General features: G+C 39.4%; 1 protein-coding gene across 4 annotated transcripts in view; it reads left to right on the top strand.

The window, feature by feature from the left end:
• The window catches only part of CDK5RAP2 (CDK5 regulatory subunit associated protein 2), a 72,250-nt gene that overhangs the window by 11,335 nt on the left and 41,168 nt on the right, over window positions 1–19,747 (top strand). For all 4 annotated transcript variants that reach the window (XM_027729898.2, XM_027729896.2, XM_027729897.2 and 1 more), the window contains exons 9-16: window positions 751–804; window positions 1,226–1,345; window positions 1,927–2,019; window positions 3,863–4,081; window positions 9,625–9,795; window positions 10,533–10,706; window positions 15,609–15,706; window positions 18,579–18,709. In XM_027729898.2, coding sequence (XP_027585699.2) covers window positions 751–804; window positions 1,226–1,345; window positions 1,927–2,019; window positions 3,863–4,081; window positions 9,625–9,795; window positions 10,533–10,706; window positions 15,609–15,706; window positions 18,579–18,709 — 1,060 coding nt within the window. The remainder of the gene's footprint in view (window positions 1–750; window positions 805–1,225; window positions 1,346–1,926; window positions 2,020–3,862; window positions 4,082–9,624; window positions 9,796–10,532; window positions 10,707–15,608; window positions 15,707–18,578; window positions 18,710–19,747) is intronic.

Raw genomic sequence — 19,747 nt, 5'->3', positions numbered from 1 at the left:
GAAAGTTAGTCATGGGGGCTGTCAGGATGCGTTTTGGAACTGAATCTTGCTCAGTACCTACACACCTTTTTGTTTATGTCAAGAACAGATGAGAACCTTCAACAATTGGACTCATCAGTGAAATTAAGATTTTTCAGTCTGCATGGTCTTGCAATTAAATCAATGTGTGTCGGGAAAGACCACCCTGGTTTCACAAGAGTATTTGTGTGTCAAGGTGAAGACAGTGTCACCTTTAATCACTTCTCAGGAGGTGGACAGCCTGCATGATCATTTGGGATGCAGTACTGGAGGAAAAAATCTGATGAATAGCTTTGCACAACTCTGCTTTTATATATGATTACCTTTTAAAAACAAATAATTCTGTAACCTCCCTGGGGAAAAGTGCTAATTAAAATCTGCCTTGGTAAAAGCATCTTGCTGGCAAAGATAAATGTCACATAAAAATGCACCTTTATTAACTCGGCAAGTACAGTTGTTCCTGTCTCATGGAAGAACATGTTGTGTGGGGTTTTCTTTTCTTTTTTTTTTTCCTTCTTCTTAATTTAGACTGGCTCATACCATGCCCAGGTAGATTTGTAGGCTTCCAGGAAGCAACTGATTCGATATATTCCTGTCAAAATGTGTATATTAAGTTTTCCTTCCACCTCCAAGGTTTTTAAGCTCGTTTTGCTTCATTTTAATGCTTAATGAGTTATATTTGTGTTGAGAATGAATTTTTTTGTTCTCATATGAGTTATGTTGTTCTTACAGGCTCTTAGAATGGAGCTTAAAAATGAGAGAAATTCCTTTGAAAAAAAAATTCAGGTAAGTTCTGACTTTGTTTCTGTTTCCCTCACTCCTTGCAGTGTGTGTTGGGCTCCCTCTGTTATACATTCATAGGTACAGACAGGAAAGAGGGCAGAGCAAGTCCTCTGGTAAATTCTCTTTTATGTGACACGACAGGAAGGCTCCTCCTTTTTTTTTTTTTTGAACCAATTTTCAGTAGAGCTGATAAGGCCACTTATCAAATATTGGAGCTGATACTCATGGCCAGCCCATGAGATTAGCCGCCTTCTACTGTATTCCAGGCACAAATTTAAGATGATGACTCTCATTTTGGGACTGTATTTTATGTTGGTAATCTGAGTAATAAGCTTCAAGAACTCTGAGGGAATGTTCTTATTAATGTGCAGTTACAGTGTCTCTTAGTGGGAAGTTAATGCAACTTTCCCATAATCTAATTTAGTCACTCCAAGAAGAGCTACAAGAGAGAGAAAATGAGCTTGCTGTGGAAAAGAAGAATGGTTTGAAAAGGGACAAAACTATCCAAGGCCTAACTGTTGCCTTAAAAGCAAAGGAAAGAGAGGTATGGTGATTGTGATCTTGCTGGTTTGTTGAACTGGGAGTGGAATTTTGTGTTGTGTGTGTGACAGTCTGATCTCACTGTAACCATGAGGAGGCTTCTAGTGGGTCCCTGATCACTGCTGTCAGCTCTAAGCAGTTCTGCTTGCCTGGAGTTTGGGCTCTTGGACTGGAGGAGAGAAGAAAAAAGATACTTAACTGATACTTTCTCCCCTAAGAACTTAAAAGAAAAATGGTTTCTCTTACACACTGATTTTTATCAGCTCTGAGCACCACTTACATGGTATGAGGAGTATTTTATTTGTTGAGTAAGTGGAGCTGTCAAAGGCAGCTAAAATAGGAGAGGTCAAGCTGAAATTCAGAATGTGTGGAAGAATGGGAAATACTTAACTTGAGTGATAGGCAGTCTAGTGAGTGTTGTATAAGAACAAGTATTTCTTTATATAAGATTTATTATGATGTGTTTGGTGGTTTTGTTCTTAGAAGTGTTTTGTGTAGCTGGATGAATGGATAATGAGGTGGGATAGTGATTACTTAGTGGCCATTCCTTGGAAATAACTATTTCTACATTCCTTTTGCTTAAAGAATGAGGAGCTTGGTTCTGAAATTGAAGAGTTAAATGCTTCATTGGCTAAGGCAAGAGAGGCAACTCACAAGGCACATGTACAAAAATTCAAGGTAAGGACAAACAATTTAATGTGGCTTCCCCATCCCTGCTCTTCCCTCCTCTTTAATTCCACACAGTGGGTAGAGCTTTGTGTCTTTGAAAGCAGAGAAATGGAAATTAGTTTAAAATGCTGTTTAAAATGTGTGGTTTTTTTTTTTTTTTATTACCTTGAAAAAAAAAATCCCAAATCAAATCATTGGAAAAATAGAATGTTAAAATGTGAGATTACTTACCTTGTTTCTTGATATTTTTTCTTCAATAAAAACTGGGAAACATTAAGGGAGAAATGAATAAAAGCAAAAGAAGTTAAAAACAAAGACACAGGTAGTTGTGGAGCTGAGATGATCTTGAGGGGGTTTTTTTTGACCTGTTTTGTTTTCTCTTCCAAAAGTATGGTACCAGCACAGGCTTCTTGTTAGCAGACTGGATATGAGACACTTGTTTGGATTTATTTATATAATAAATGTGAAACCACTATTTAGAAAATAGTGGAATGTTGTTTGTGAAAATGTGATTTAGTAATGCTTTCCTGTGTGTGGTGGAGGAAGGACTTTATGATGATAATTTCTGCATCGTAAAGGTCTTGAAATGTAAAATGGGAGAAAGTAAGAACTAGATATTAAAATAGGCAATGAAATGTCTCTTGTAACGTTTTCAAACTCATCCAAAGTTTGATAAAACTGACACTGCTTAGAGGCAGTGCTGCATCTTCCATTGTGCTGTTTGTTCATCCACCTGGTTTCAGCCCAGCAGGGATGGCAGAGGTGGATTCAGCTGCCTCTGAGGTGCCCCCACTGCAGCCCTTGTGACTGGCTGTTATTAGAGAGTCTAATGGAGTAGTAAGGTTTAGTTCTCTCAGAGAACCTCCATTTCTTCAAAAGCCTTTTATTTCACTTAAACCCATGTTTTAATTGTGCTCTACTGAGAAAAGTTTATCATATTTCTTTTTCAGGTCATTTTGGCCTGAATGTGACTCTATAGATTATGTTTGCTTTTTCATACCTGCTTTGAAAAATGACTCTTATCTATTTCATTTTTGAGACCTTGTTGATTTTTTTTTTTTTTTAAAAGTTCTAAGCTTATAAAGTGTGTGGCTAATCCCTCCTGCCCACAGAATCCACGTGGCATGGTGGGTGACAGAGCCAGCCCTTCTCCTCAATACTCAGCTCCTTAGCTACAAACTTGAGTTGAAGGCAGTTCTCTGTGAGTAGATTGTGCTGCACAGCCCACTACTCCTGTCAGCTTCAAAGCCACTTGTAACAGTGTGGTGGGGAAGAACACAAATCAGACTTGCTGTTTTATGTTAAAAATCATGCTGCTGCCCAGGGCAGTGGTGGAGTCACCATCCCTGGAAGGGTTCAGAAAACACGTGGATCTGGCACTTGAGGACATGAATTAGTGGTGGACACAGTGGTGGTGCTGGGTGGGTGGTTGGACTCCATGATCTTAAAGGTTGTTTCCAATCTTAATGGTTCCATGAAAGACTTGGTGGCTACCTGCCCTAGGCCAGATTCAAACTGCCCCAAAAGCAGAGCTTTATGCAGTTAAAGCTTTGAGAAGCAAAAATACAACTATGACCTGGTTTGCACCTCCTTTGCACGTCAACCTTTATCTCATTCTTTGTTATCTCAGACTTTGTTATCCTGCACTGGATGTCATGGAAAGTTGTGTTACTTTAGCAGGGAGAATTATCAGTGTAACACTTTCCCTGTTTTGTCATTTCACTGTTTTTTTGCACCCCAATTCTGAAGTCCTGGGAAGAGGGGCAAGGAAGGGGGTTTGGGTGCAACAGGAATAAAGAATTCCAGGCTCTACAAACACCTTCTAGAGCCTGAATGCTGCTTTATGTTTCAGGGTGCTGCAGATTATCAAGCTCTCCTGATGGAGAAGGAGACCCTGCTGGCAGAACTTCGTTCAGAAAACCTGACCAAGGATGCTGAAAATCGCAGACTACAAAGGATAATTAAAGTGACCGGTCAAGAGCTGAGTGATTTGAATCAGGAAAGAGAGAAAATGGAGAAGGAGCTGGATGAGGCACAGCTACAGAAGAGTAGAAGTGACAAAACCATTAATGTTATTATCATTTTTTTGTGTTATTTCATAATGTTTAATTCAGCACTTTAGCAGGTCCTTTTCTCACAGAGTTAGGTTTTTAATGTAAATAGCTTTTGGTAAGGTAAATGCCTAATACTGCCTAATGCCAGTGTTTGAAAGAATGTAGCTAAGAAGACTGAGGAAAATTCTACACAGAAGAATATATTAAAATAAATACAGTTTTTATAGTTAGGTCCTAGGGAAAAACATTAGCCTTTAGAAGTGGTAGATGGTTACTGTTGGTTTCAGTTTTCTGATGGGAGGATCTGAACATGCATGACAGTGTATGTTTTATATTTCTGCTGTATTTGTCTTGTTATATGTCTGTAGATTATCCTAAATTACACTACTTTTAAACTCTAACACATCCCAGGAGGAAGCAGCTAGTTGTTGTGACCTCAAGCCAAACCTCAGCCTGCTTTCTGCTCTCCCAGCAGGGTCACTGCACAGACTGTATATTTAATAACTTCTGCTTGTAAAAGACCCAAAGCACAGGATTAATTGATGACAATTTAACATAAAAATGATGTGCTGCTCATTAATTTTGCTGCTTGATATTCTGCAGAGGGTTTTTACCTTGCTCTAGGTGTTCAGACAAGCACTTCTGCTTCCAGCTCTCAGAGCTGATGCAACAAAGTGAATGATCAGGTTTCATCTTTTTTTTTCCTTTGAAAAAAGGATGCACCCTGTGCTGAAGGGGTTGACATAAAACATACTTCTCACCTCTATGGTTTGTCGTGTGGATTTTGCTAAATTCTTCCCACTGTTACTTCCATCAGGGCAGCATCTGCATAACAAGCAGAGTCCCTCCTGCATCCAGAGTCTGCTCCTCCTCAGTCAGGGATTAGTCTCCTGCTATATTAAATTACATAAAAGATTAAATGAGCCTGTCCTTATTCAGTGGCTGTTTTGGTTCCATTATTAAATAAGGGCCTTAATAAAGCAGGGAGACGTGAAAATTGCAGCTCCTGCACTATCCCTTAAAACCAGCAGAGGGGTCTCTTTACCTACAAACCAATTAAGTTCTTCTCCCCCCCCCTCCCACCCCAATTTAACGCATTTTTGTTTGATTGTCAACTGTGGTTTGGCTGCCGTCACAAAGTCTCTATCTTTGGTGTGCTTTGAAATTTCTTCAGGGTGTTGAGGTTAAGGAGAGCGAGAACAGATCGCTCCTGTCAGTGAAACAGCCACAAAGAGCATTTTATTGATTTGAAGTATTTTATATTTAACTGTCTTCTCTATTCAGAATTTTTTTTTTTCATCTTTCAGGGGAGCTAGAATATAACTGTATAAGAGAGACAGGAAAAATAGGACTGAGCAAGGAGTTGCCAGGGGATTCAAAGTTGCTTGGGTTACAGAAGCCCTGTTTGACTCCATTATGTCCAAGTTTTTCATGTAAATGACTGGCTCCTTGGGGAGAAGCATTCCTGCCAAAAGATGAGCAGTCTTATAAAAATTATATCCCTAACCTATTTCCTAGTCCTTGCAGAACAGCTGCTTCCATTTCAGAGCTGTGAGTACATTGGGATATAACCACATTGCCTGTGAAGTGTAGCCCATTAAGTAGTAGATATGTGGGAGTAAAAAAATATGCTGTGAGATTTTGCTCTTTGACAAACAGGAAACTGCTTCAGTGATGTGATGCAAACTTTTTATGAGACAGCCTTAAAAATTCAGTTCTATTTATGCTCCAAGATACCTATTTATCAGTGTTTCTGTTTTGTTAGAATAAAGCCAGCAAGAAAGTGTATAAACTGTAGAAAATGCCCTCAAGATTTGTAATGAACTGCTGTCCTGGCTCTTCACTCATTCACAGGGAAATTTTCAATGACTTTCCGTGTGCTGTAATTGGGATAATGCAAATTTTTGCATATATCCATTAAAAAGAAAAACAACAAAAACCAAAAAACATCACAAGCAACAAACCCTAAAAAAAAATTGAGGTCCAGAAAATGTCCTTTTCCCTGTTGTAAACCAAGTTTGTCTGGACATGAATTGGGCATTACTGTCCTGGAAGGGAAGGGGGTGAAACTAAATCAGTTAAGACTGTTCCATGTGGGCTGATCATCCAAATCACAGACTCTGCCCAGTATTAGGAGTCTTCTGGAATAAGGGGCTTAGATGTCCTTGAACCATGTTCCTGCCTCAGGGTGGGCAACTTTAAAGGTCTCTGAAAGAGCTTTTAAAAGCTCTCAGTTCTGTACTTGCCAAAAGCTGCTGTTAAGCAGCACTTTGAGCATCACCACTGAGATGCTGTTAAAAGTATCACTTTAAGCTCTTTGGAACGAGGAAGTTTGAGCTATATTCTTATATACTATTGATGAGGAATAAACATCAACTCATCCTTTTTACTGCTTGTGCCTACCACGTTACTGTGCCTCTAGCAGGGATTCAGTCCTCCTTCATCGAGGAGTTTGTTCAAATTTACATGATTAAACACCTCACGTATCCATTCTCTCTCCAGGCCTAAATGTAGACAATTAGAGTGTATTTACTAGATATTCATATTTGATCAGTTGGTTGGGGAAATGCAGAATAACTCATTAGGCAGAATTTATTATTTAGCCTTCCTACCTGTAGTTTAGCCTGAGAGGGAAGTTTTGGAGCTTTGCGATTTAATTATTCACCAAACTGGATTTCATCTGACAAGGAGGGGGAGGCATCTGCTCCAGTGTTCTATATTACAGTGTTTCACATTCATTTTTCTTAGTTCAGCTATCATTAATCATGAGAAAGTCTCTGGGGAAAAAGGTTGGCAAGGGGAATTGGGAAGTTTGTGCTCCGAGAGCCGTAGGTACTATATTATCCTTGCAACTCAGTGTATGGAAACCAATAGATTTTCTCCCAGCCAATCTGAGTGGTCAATGAGTTCAGACAACCTGCTACAGTGATGGATAGTTTGGTGTGTTATAGAATTCCAGCTCATGCAAAGGAGATGATTTTCAGTCTCACCTCTAGCTTGTTTTGGGAAGGATTTAGGGAACTCTGGGGGCAGAAATACTTGAGGCAAAGTTACTTGCACATTGCAAATCTCTCACAGGCTGTTTTGGTTTTTCCACAATTGTATCCATTGTCAGTCCAGTTCTTTCCATAAACCTGGATATAACAGAGTGCTTTTAAGGCAGAAACCTGGTTTCTGCACCTGACAAGTGCTGTACACCAAGAGGGCTGAGATTAGATAATAGGGATGGTGTTGCAGCAGCATCTCTTCTGTCTCTGCATGTCTGTCACCTTCCTAAAGCTGTTCATGGTTTTTATAAAGAGAAGAATGCTCAGGGTGTTGGTCACCTGAAGTCACAGGACAGATCAAAAATGTTCATTTGGAGTTTAGTTACAGGTGGTTGATTCACTTAAAGCCTCTCAGTGATGTAATAGCATAAAAACGACATTAAAAAAAAAAACAACCAAGGAGTGAACTTTGCAGTGCAGGGAAACTCATAACACTGCTGTTGATCCTTTGCTTCCAATTCCCATGCTGGGAATGGGAATTCAGGCTTAATTTGACCCACTTGAAGAGCTCCATAACTTGAAGCCATAAGCTTTTGCAGTTATCAGACCTTACACTACTTCCCACTGCAGTTTGTATTTATAGGTAGTTAGGAAAAAATAGCAACATTTTTGAGAGTTTGTTTGCGTAGACAACACTTGGACCTGATTCTGCAATTCTTCATTTTTCTTAGTCAAGCAAGTAGTTCTTTTTTGGTCCTGAAAAAAATAACTTTATTAGTTTGCAGAACTGAAAGTCTAGTTTTAATGATTCTTTGAATAACATTTGAGGGGGTTTTGGGAGCTGTTAGGGGTTTCTTAGCTCAATCCTGGTGATGAAGCTAAAATGAAGCAAGTAAACCAAAAGGCATTGTAAATGACAATTTGCATTTACTGTGCAAAATAAACAGAAGTAAAACACTGCAGTAATAAAATGATGTTAAGGATTTGATGTGAACCTGCATGAAGTGAGGTAATTAAGTCAAGAAAAGGACATAAAACAGTTTGTAAAGAGATTGCAGTTAAAGTGTCACTAGTGCTATTTCTTTGAACTTAGAATAAGAAACAACTATTAAATTTTAAATCCCAGTGGAGGTAAATTTAAGGTTTATAGGTGACTACCATATGTGCAAACTATTTGAAGGGCTTATGCTACTTCACAAATGGGCCCTTTTGAGGAATAAATAGAAAACATTTATTTTAAGATGTACTCTGTATTACCTGGTTCTTTGGGTCTGAACAGAAGTTTAGATAGTATAAAGTCTTCTGTAAGTTTTAATTGTTTAATTTTAGGCAGCAGCTCCTTTGTTACAAGTTTCTACTTCTCTTTTTCCACACAATCTGTGCAGTAGATGCAGAGGAACAGTTTATAAAATGAAGCTCATGTCTGTGCAACCTCTGCCTCCTTTGACTGAGTGTTGAAACTTCCACCAAATCAGGAAAAAATCAGAAGTGACACAAAGAGTGGGAGAGAAGCCACACTATGGATTTTTCTATTGCCTTGTGCTCTTGATTTTTTCCACTCAGTAACTGGGAGCTGACTGTTAATTCCATGCTAATAATCTCATATATTTACATAGATTTAGGTGTTTTCCTGGTTTGTAGCAAAGTGTAAGGAATAGGAATTGTTTGATGTTGTTTCTTGGAACCCAAGGCTTTATCAGGTGGTCAGACTTTGGAACCCCACAGAGAGCTACCTTGTCAGGTGGAGTGGGGCAGGATCTGTAGGGATGCAGAGGAAGGAGCTGGGATTGTGGTATAACCTGCAACCCAGGAGATGCTGCTCTTTGCATTGCAATATTCCAGTTTGGTCCTACAGATCTCTGAGTCCTTTGGACTTGCCACTGCATCAGGCTGTTGAAAGAGGCTGTTTCTATGGTTTAGAAGCAGAATGGACAAGAAGCACACGTTTCTGATGGGGAGATAATGCAGCTAATCCTGGAGCTGCAGAAAGTAATTAACAGAGCCACAATCAAGATCAAGTTCTGTTCACCCCTTCTGATCACGAGACTGACCCGACTGGTCACTTCAAGTTTGTGCTCTTGTCGAAAGAAAAAAAGTTTGAACGTTTCTGACCTCTCGTTTGATGCAAAAGTAACCAGTAATACAATGTTAGTGCAACAATTTTCATGGTGTGATGAGAAAAAGGAGCAAATGACAAACTGAATCACCCGTAACCAATTTTCTCCTATTTCTAGCAAGGGAGTGAATTGACTCGGGAGCGAGTGTTGGTTCTGACAGCGACAACATCTGCGTGTGTAATATTCCCCCCAGCCCTGCAGTCCAGTCATTTGGTATGAAAAGCATTTAAACAACAACAGCCACCTAGATTTTTAGAAGAAAATACTGACATCTCTTCTCAAAGTTTCCTTTCTTTAATTGTGTTCACTGATGCCAACAGAAAGAAAGTGGCTTCAGTACGTTTTCCAGGCTATCCGGTGATATGGGTAATTTAAAGCAATGGAAAGATAAAACATTTTTTAAAGTTGATTTGCTACATATTCAGTTTCTTTTTTTTTTTTTTTTTTTTTTGGTAGGACCTTAGAAATCAACTAGAGAAATTACATGGTGAAATGACTGAGAAAGAAAAGGCAGTTGAACACCATTACAATATTCTTTTGAGTGAAAGCAATCAGAAGCTGCAGAGCCAAGAGCTCGTTATCAGGCGGCTGACAGACAGTGTCAATCACAAGGATCTGCTGCTCGAGGTAGGTAGACTGACTTTGAAATGAAAAATGGAAAGTTATCATTTGATTTTGTGTGAGGAGTTATTACAAAATCACATTTGTATTTGGAGTTACTGTTGATTTTGCTGATAATCCTTCAGTTTTTATAATGCTTTATTTGCAGAACAGACATATAATTATAGAGTGTGTGGCATTCAGCAGGATTTCTTAGGGTTTTTTGAAGCGTGTGGACAGAGGGAGAAGGAAGCTTTGCTAATGCTTATGTAGAATTTTCACTGTTGTGGTAAAAGCTCTGAAGTGCCTGTGATTTTCAGTTTATTGTGCAGAAACTGGAAGCTGAGGAATAGGTAGAGATACTGAAATATTTTATCTTCCCTTTTTGAAGCCTAAATGACCTATGTGAGAAGGCTCCTGTCTGAATGGTAATGGACCCTGCTCAGTTTTTTTACTGGAGATATAACACTGAAAAGTACTGATGGTGTTCAGCCTGCAATACAAAAACTTAAGGTTGCTCTGCACCTGGAGACCAAGGTGCATGCCTTGACTTATTTATTAATACTTAAAAGTTTGAATAGCTGGGCAAAGCTTCTGTGTGTCTTTCTTTTCTTCTAATATCTTAAATTTTGCTCTTTTTGCAAGGTGTGTCAATAACATGTGCCAAGTAATCCTTGGATATTCTCCTGAATTTTGTTTTGCTATTTTGCAATTTAAAACTGGAGTAAATTTTGTAAAAGTGTCTCATGGCTTTCTTTTGTTAGAAACTGGATGGAACAGTTAAAGAAAAGGATGCAGAATTGCAGGAGCTCCTGAATAAGTACAAGAACCTTCTAAGAGCTAATGAAGAACTTGAGCTGAAAAATGAGGGCCTAGTAAAGGAAAAATGTGCTGCACAGTCTCAACAGTCAATTATCAAGATAGCCAGAGAGTTAGAGGTGAGTTTTTCATAACTGATCGTTTGCAGATAAATACCTTGACTTCAAATTTAAGAGAATTTTGACTTTGACTTCCAAGCTGTGGACTGATATATGTTGTAATTCACCAGTATTGTACTCTGATGAGCTCATATGGCATCACTAAGCTCTGTACTCTTAGAAAGCAAGTTAAAGGTTTTCCTGCCATAAAGAGGTAGAGTTTTTTGGTGGTTAGGGCAGACATATTTCCCTGAGTGAGAGGGTATCTGTGTTTCTGAAGAGAGCTACAGAGGAAGGTTTGTGTACTTCTGATAGATAAGAGGGAAGATTGCACAGAGCCAGTGACCAAAGGAGATGAATGGAGTGTGAGGAAAAATGCAGCAGTGAAAATATGTCTAGGGCAAGAAGAAAACTGCTTTAAAGCAAAGAAGAAATACAGTAGTACAGTAATATTTATATGTATTTATATACCCATTTTATTTAATGCCATGAAATGAATAAACTTGTTAGTAACTGAAATCAGAGCTCAAAATTCAAAGTCTTAAAATGTAGAGTTAGTTCCTTCTCCCTTCACCCCCCACTTCTGTACAAGCAAAAGAAAAGTCAGGTAGTGTTAAATTTTTGAATCACTTGCTGACTCCATCAGTGCATTATTATGTACAGATTATTGAACAAATAAGCTCCTTTTGAGGTTACATTTTTTGTCTTTCTTGTGTTGTTTGCACCTTGGTATGTTAAGATTTCTTGAAGCATCAGGCAAGGTAAAAAGAATTAGACTAGTACATTATGATGGTGGAGAAAGCTTTTTCATTTCTTTAATAATAAATCAGTCATTAATGAGATTTTCTGAAGGGAGCTCAAAACAAAGTGAGCCAATGGCAAAGGAAACATAAGTGCAATATCTTGGGTCACATTCTGAATCATGAAATGTTTGATGTGATGGGCACTATTATTAAATGTGATAGAGACAAGCACACGTTGAGTCATGGATTATAGGAGAAGCTCAGAGTAAGGGAGCTGCAGCCCTGTTTGCCCAGGTACCAGTGAGGGCATATCCAGTGTATATGAATGTACAGGCAGGAAATAGAGTCTGGGAAAGGCTGAGCAGAAATTCAACCTCTGTAAAACAAACTGCAGTGCATGCACGTAACTTCTGTCACAAAGGGACCTAAAAGTGATGGAAAATCATACAGAATTAATGAAAATCAAACAGTAACTCCCCTCTGTACACCTCACTTGCAGTTCAGGTGTATAAGCAGGGGTGAGAGCAGTGGTAGGTGAAGCTGTGCATGGCAATCACCCAGACCCACCTTCTAATCACAGCCCATTCTCTGCTGCTGGTTCACTGGGTGGCTGTGAACAATAGCTAATCACGGCCCATTGTCCCCTCAGCTCAACCCCAGTGTCACATATCTCCTGTAGGAACCCACTTGGGCATGTTAATCATCAGTTTTCGGACAGGATTATCCAGAGCTCTGCTCTCATTGGCTGCCTGGGACTCCTGGATGGCTTTTCCCTGCTGCACCAACTCCCAGCAAAGCCACAGCTGGATGGATCCTCCCCACCAGAGGGAACAGAAACCCAGCTCTTCCAGCCTCACTGAGCTTTAAAGTTGAAGACACTGATCTGAGAGATGCAGAACTTTCTCTCTTTCATCATATCTTTGTACTCTCTTTTAATGCAATGATAAATTTTGAGGCAACCAACATCCAGAGCTCTGCTGGGTGCCTTGGCCAGGGCGGGGAAGTTTAATGACAGTTTCTAATTTTGGAGTTTGGATTCTTGAGCCACTGTCATGGGCTAGAGAGAGAGAGTGAATGAGGGCATTGATAATTATAGGGGAGTCAGGCAACTGCTGACTCTGCTGTCTGTGAAGTCTCAGAATTAAATGTATTTTGCAACCAAGGAATTTAGAAGTTAGAAGAAATTACCAAATTTTGGTACTGATTGATTGATGGATCAATAAAGAGGTGTAGGTTATGGCTTTCTCTCAGTCATTCATTCTCTAACCTTCAGAGATTTTGAAATGATCCTGAGGATTGTTGGAAGCAAGAGAATATTCAGTGAGGCAACCGGATATTCTTGTGACTTTGCCAATAAGTTATTTATTGTGGAGGTATAAACCTTTTATTTTCATTGCTCACAATCTGAGAAACCTTTAATGAAAGTAAGTTATGTTTTCCACCACTGCTGCTTAGCAATAGTATTTCAGACTTAAATATAGACTTTAATGTATTAGATTGCCTCCTTTCATGGGAATATAAATCTTTCACTGCAATATGGTCCTGGATGTCTTACAGCTATCTTCTCTAACACATTTTCCCTCACACCATGTGTCAAGAGGTTTAATGTTTCATTAACTCCCCCAGCATTACAGTCTATTTAAGTTACAGAACTGCCTTATGTTTTGTGTACCGTCGGGGAGTTGATTGAAATAATTCACTCCTACACGTTATTTAGAAATGACAGTAATAATGTACATAAAAAAAAGAAAAAAAAAAAGGAAGTTCATGCTGTACCTTCTCATCCTTATTATTCATGAAAGATTCTGAAAAATCGGGAACACTTCTTCATGATTTTGCTAACCTTTACCTAGCTGGTCGAATTTAGAATTTAATAATTTGTGTATAGTCTGTGACATTTGGAATTAACGAGCAGCTCCTGCCTCCCGTTACGCAGAGGAAGAGCTGGGAGGATTTCACGAGCTCGCTGAGCTTTTGGTACAAATGTAGAACTCAATGAACACGTGAATTTCTAAAAGGAGCAGGGTGGTGTGTGTAGCAGGGTGGTGTGTGTAGCAGGGTGGTGTGTGTAGCAGGGTGGTGTGTGTAGCAGGGTGGTGTGTTTAGCAGGGTGGTGTGTGTAGCAGGGTGGTGTGTGTAGCAGGGTGGTGTGTGTAGCAGGGTGGTGTGTTTAGCAGGGTAGCAGGGTGGTGTGTGTAGCAGGGTGGTGTGTGTAGCAGGGTGGTGTGTTTAGCACTGTTTTGTTCAGGCAGCAGTTACAGACCCCGAGCCATCGGTGCCACCCGTTACCTGCTCTGTGCACCGTAACCCTGCAGAGTGACACTGCTTTGCCTCTGCTTCAGGAGGAGCTTTTAATTAGGATGTAGCTCTGTATGTCTTCAGTAATAATTGCAAGGCTTGTATCAGACATATGGAAGAGTTCACTAGAACTTTTAACAGACTGCGAACCGACTAAATTAAGTCAAAAGATTTATTTTTTTCCTGTTGCTTTTTCTACGTCACTGATCAGTGTTTGTGACCAAAGTTTTCCAAGTTAAATTGCAACCTGTGTATTTTATGTTTAGTGGCTGTTCTTGAAAGGCTGAGGTTCCAGTACACTGATAAGGCTCCTTAATTCAGGCTGCAATATGTACTTTTTAACATTTTTTTTGCATGAGGTTGTTTTTTTTATTAATGGCCTCTGGATCACCCACCTCCATCTGTTTGCCTTTGTGTTAGTCAGCAGAAGCTGTTGCTGTGAGCTCCTCCTCTGCTCATCTAGATGATAAACTTGATATGAATCTCAGTATTTTGCACTTCAGTACAGAGTAGTATTTAATGTATAAATTGCACTAGAACATGGAGACATTTATTAGAATACAGGTGCCTGTAGGTGGCAGCTGAACACGGTGCCTGTGTCCTAAGGCAAGGTCACTTCTTCAAAGACTCTGCAGCCTTGGTGATAGAAGCTGCAGCAGGACCTGCCAGGCACGTTACCTGAACAGGAGTCGATTGAGCAAAACTTGATTACACTTGCAAAATATTATTTAACATGTTTGCCAGCATACAGTGAAGTATGAGTGTAAATAATTAAAAGTAAACAGCAGTTGTCCTTGCTTTTGTGCTGTTTACTTTGCAGAACACTGAATTTTTCAAATTAACAGTCTTTGCATCGTTAGTGTGAATTAACAAGATTATACTGTAGCTGATTTTTTTTTTTTTTTTGCTGCAATTCCTTCCTTAGGAATTGCAGTTGGAGTAATAACAGCTGCTTAAAACTCCTGGGTGTAGGTTTGTTCCTTGTTAATGATCTGTTCACTAATGATTTAGTATCTCTTAAGAGTTCCCTTAGCTGAGATTCCCCCTTAGCTGTGGCACCTCTTCTGTTCTTGCTTTCAGTTTTCAGTCGAAAAAGAAAACTGAGAGAAGCAACAATTCTTAAACAGAGGCAGAATTTGTGCCTGGTATTAATACATCTAAATTTGCTACAGATATTCCAGTTATTTTCTCTTCAAAGATGACTGATATCTTAGATACTTTTATGCAATAACTGCAAGCAAATAATCCTTTGAATAGCTGCATTTTTTGCTTCCTGTGGTTGTTTTGGAGTGAAAGAAGTCTAGGGGAATTAGTGGATCCTTACTGAGAATGTACCCTAAGAGTCTGGGTTTATTCTTAAGATAATAACAATATCCTTTCTGTGAGCAGGACTGCAGGTAAACCATTTTCTTCCCTTTGCACAAGTGAAGCAGCAGCTTGTGGTGACCCAGCTGAGTGTGCAGAAAGCTGACTCACAGAGTGTCTGACACGGTCACCCTTTAGTTGTGGCTCAACACAACCCTTTTTTTTGTTGTTCAGAAATGGAACAGAATTTGCAGGAACTCCTTGCCCCAAAAAAGCCAAATTTATCCAGAACACCGAGAGGACTTGTTCTAAAATGTGTTCTTGGAGCTTGGGTTTGTCTGCTTTCCCTTCCCTCCCTTCCTCTCCTCTGGAATAGCTGCCTGCTGGGTTGTTCCTGAATTTTTGGAACTTTGGGAGTGAGGATGCTTTGGGTTGGGGTGGGGGGAAGCTTCTTAAACTGTGAGAAAAATGATGAATCACTGTCTAGATGTGTGACTCACTCATGGTAGGTAAACAGTGATACAATACAAACCTAAAAATTACCTTGCAAGTTCAGTATGTTCTTGGTTTAATTTAGGAAAATAAAGAAGCTGAGTATGAGAAGCTGATTCTTGCTTTAAGGAAAGAACAAAATATATATTCTACCCTAGTGAAGACCTTCAAAGAATCAGATAGGTGAGTACTTCTGGTTTGGGGGATGATTAAACTCAAAGGGCAAAAGTCAGAAGTTGGGAGAAAAATGTGCAGCTTAACTGGAGATTTTTTTTTTACCAGCCAGTTGTTTGTAAACTCACCGTAGTCGTCTCTGTAAAGGGAAATATTTTTGTAAGTGAGGCTCTGTTATGTAAATTACTTAAATGTTTCTGAAAATATTTCTGTTTGGATTGGAATCTGAAATAACCCAGATTTCCACTGAGGTACCAAAGTAAGCAGCTGGATTTTCAGCAGTTACATGTGGTGTGTTGGAATACAGGGGAAAAATCAAATTGCAGTGAACTTCTGGGTGCTGGACAATTTGCCATGGTTTACTTCTAAAATACAGATAATGCTTATCTTAAAAGTGACACTTTGAGACTATAAACCCATAAGACTTTGGAAAAGGTTAAACAAAACAGAATAATTGAAGATTACATAGTACACTTTCGATGTAAGGCATTGAGAAGTATGGCAGGAGCAAGTGGTTTTTAACCTTTTAAAATCAAAGAACACAACATTTTAGAGAGAAATCCGTGGCCTACTTTGTACCCTGTTATTGCTTGGCAGTTGAGGAGGAGATGTTATGATAAAATAAAGAAAATCCTTAGCCGTAAGGTAAAATAAATTTAAATGTTTTATAAAAAATTTACTATTGCTGTTATAATTACAAACGCCTTAATTAGATATTGAGAGCATTTGAGAGCCTCCTAACTCTTTCTGCCTGAAGGCAATGGCTTATTCCTGCCAGCCCTGGGGGAATGTGTGTTTGTATTTTGCAGTTGGTTTGTAGCCCACTGTAGTTTGGAAACCATGAAGTGAGTAGATGAGAGCTGTATGTGAGTTAAGCACATTAACAGTTGTGCCAGCTTGTGCTTGGCCACAGCTCAGGAGCTGCTTTAGATACTAGAATTCTGTTAATTAAAAATAGTGACAGAAGCCAGATAATGGGGATTATTTCTTATTTCACATGAGGAGGGTGGCCTGCCACTGAGCCATGTTCTGTGGGTCAGGTGGTTGTCATCGCTCCGCGCAGTAACAACGGCAGAGGAAAGTGGCTCTGAAACGAGTTTTTCCTCTCAAATAAGGAAACTTATAACTGTAGGTGTAATCATTAGGGTCCTAGGAATTCTGCAATTAACTTCTGCAGGATCAGGATCATTGGTTCTGGTTTCTTGATGTGGGGTTCTGGGATGCACAGAGCAGTGTCACGCAGCGGTTGCACGCGATGCTCCAAGTTGGAGACTGGTCTTGTTTCTCCCCCTCGTAGTTTTGGGGGCTGAGATGTGCTCTGAATCTCATCAGGGAAGACTTGAACAGCCAAAGTTCTTGGAAATGGATAAACAAGCCCTGCAGATACACAAATGAGGAAGCTGAATTTAATTGCCATCAGCAGTGACAAGGATTTTAGGCAAACATCTGTTTTCCTGCTGACATATCTTCTTTTAGGCATTATTTATTTTAAGCAACCTGGGTGGTTATATTTCAAAATAAGGTACAGAATGTCAGGACCAAGACATTCCCCGTCTCTCCAAGTGGGGAATCAATGCTTTTTCTTATAAAACCTCTAACTCATGAAAAGGAGAAAATGTGCTTACCTGGCTCCTACTAATGTGTTGATTTGTTTTTATTCTTAATTTTTTTGCTGAGCTTTTAAGAGGGGTCTCTCTTCAAAGGAGCTCTTGTCTGAGGCAGAATTGGTTAAAGCAGTAGTTTCTTGTGCGGGAAACCCTGACAACAGCACAGTTGTCAGGAGACAGCCTGAGAGTCTTTTCATACATGCAGCCTTTTAATTAATGTGCTTCTACGATACACTGTTATTCTCATGCAAGTATGATGTGCTCTGTGTTCCTGTACAGTCTCCTGTAAGATGGATTTAAATTTTTTAAAGATCCCTGAATTCTCTGGCATTTAGTGCAGTGGATTGGAAATTCTACAGCGGCTTCATTTATTTTAAAACACTGAGTGAAGTAAACGTGAAAATAAATAATACTATGAGTTCAGTCATACCGTGTTACTTATTTTTTATTAAATCCTATTTATTTCATTTTTAGTACAATTTCAGGTTTTTTTTTTCAGTACTTAAGTCTTTTTGTGGATTGATCAGAACTGTCTTGTTGATGTAGTTGAAGGGTGTGGGGAAGATTTAGAAAGGGACAGCTCCAGGTGCTGAGACTGTGAGACCTGAGGGGCTGATGCTAAAGAGCTTCCCTGGCAAAGCTGCTTAAAGAATTAATTCACTTTGACAAATTTATAAATTGTAAGTTTTGACATTTATGCCCTATTGAGATAATTGAGACAATTTAGACCTCAAAAGGTCTTTTTACAGACTGTGTGGATAAATGAAGAAATAAAACAGTTAGTTATATCTGGGTCATATTTTCAGTGAAACAGGATTTTTTGATGTTTTTCTTAAGTGGAGCATTAGATTATATAGTGTAGCTCTGTGGCAAGGGAATGAAGTTTCCATGGTCACCACATATTGGAGTACACAAAGCCATCAGCATTATATAATAATGATATTTTTCTGGCATACTCTCCAGAAGTCAGTAATTTTGATTTTTCCTTCAAAAGAATCGCCCAGAGTTGGCTGCTGGAATAACTCTGTCATGTGGAAGCTGACTTAGAAACAGCACAGCTCAAAACAGCAGGAAGAGGCTGTGTATGTAAACATTTAGTCTCCTCTCCCTACGTAGGGATTTGTTTGTGCTCGTGCATGAAAATGATGTAACTGTGGTGAAACCCAGCGATGGGGAACCTGAAATGGGCTCTTGGTGCAAGCCCAGGTGGATAAAATGTGCTGAGGTTTGAGTTGAATCTCAAAGATTTCTTTCCCCCCCCCTTTTCTATCCAGCATAAATAGCTTGCAAGTGGAACTGAACAACATTTTCATGTTGAGAAAACAACTGGAAGAAGATGTTTTAGGCAACCGGAATCTACAGAAGGTCTTAGAAGATCAGATAAAGGACATGAAAAACCGCCAAGGTCTGTAGCCATGTGCAGCCCAACCCTCTCCCTGCACGAAAAAAAAAAACCTGGGTTTTTTTTACAGTCAATTTGCTGTGATGGAGAAGAAATATTTGAGAGTAAAAAAGGTGTGAAAAGGTTTCTTTTTGGCTTTCTACACTGAAGATGATTTGGGGGATTTGTAACAGAACGTCTTGGAGCAATCAGGGCACGTACAGAGGGACAGGTTCTCTCTTTCCACGCAGCAGGTGTTGGTAATTCCATGGCAAATCTGCAGCAGGGATTATTTCATGCTGCTTAAAGTTTTGTACCCTCAGAATTTATGTTTTTCACAGAAGTCTGTAATTCCTGACTTGGAATCAACCTGTGGCAATGGGATCACTTTCTGACCATGGGATGTAATTACTTCCCAAAGAACTTGTGCCTCAGACAATGGATAACCTCCTCCTAATAGAAGAATTATTTCTAGAGAAAGAAAAGGTAGCCAGAGGTTTTGTTATTTAGTGATTCAGAAAGAGTAGAGCCTTAAACTATTACTTTATCTTCAAGCTTTTTTATTGTACGTCTTGGGAGGTGTTTTTAGGATATTCTTAGATATGGAAAAGAATAATGTCAGTGGGCACTGTTAAATATAGTTTACTGCATATGTACAAGATGTATCTGGTTTATTCCTTAGGGGATATATAAATAACAATAAAGCCTGTTCACTTTCCCCTTTCAACTTGGATTTTCAGTTTTAGCATCACTCCCTTGACAGCTCTGATAAGTGATAAAAGGTAAACTTTGACTGTTTCAGAGTTTCCAGCCTCAAAAGCCCACAGATGATCCACAACCAGGGTGGGCCAAAGGGCCTCGTGGATGCTCCTGTGTTCTCAGGAGCAGTTTTGTTGAGGGTGAGGCTGCTGGGAATGAAGACTCTGAAAAATTAGTGATAATTTGTGAGTTTTGGGTCCTTGCAGCAGCCACGGGATCAGTGTCAGAGCTGGGAGTAGGATTTGGATGTCTCTTCTTTGTCCTACTTTAGATATACTTTCTCTCTATTTAAGGAGATCCATT

The sequence above is a fragment of the Pipra filicauda genome, unplaced genomic scaffold, assembly GCF_003945595.2.
Source record: "Pipra filicauda isolate LSUMZ 115617 unplaced genomic scaffold, ASM394559v2 scaffold121_size3267253_pilon, whole genome shotgun sequence".
Lineage (NCBI taxonomy): Eukaryota > Metazoa > Chordata > Aves > Passeriformes > Pipridae > Pipra > Pipra filicauda.
The sequence above is the reverse complement of the archived record's forward strand: the minus strand, read 5'-3'. Positions and strand labels throughout refer to the sequence as shown.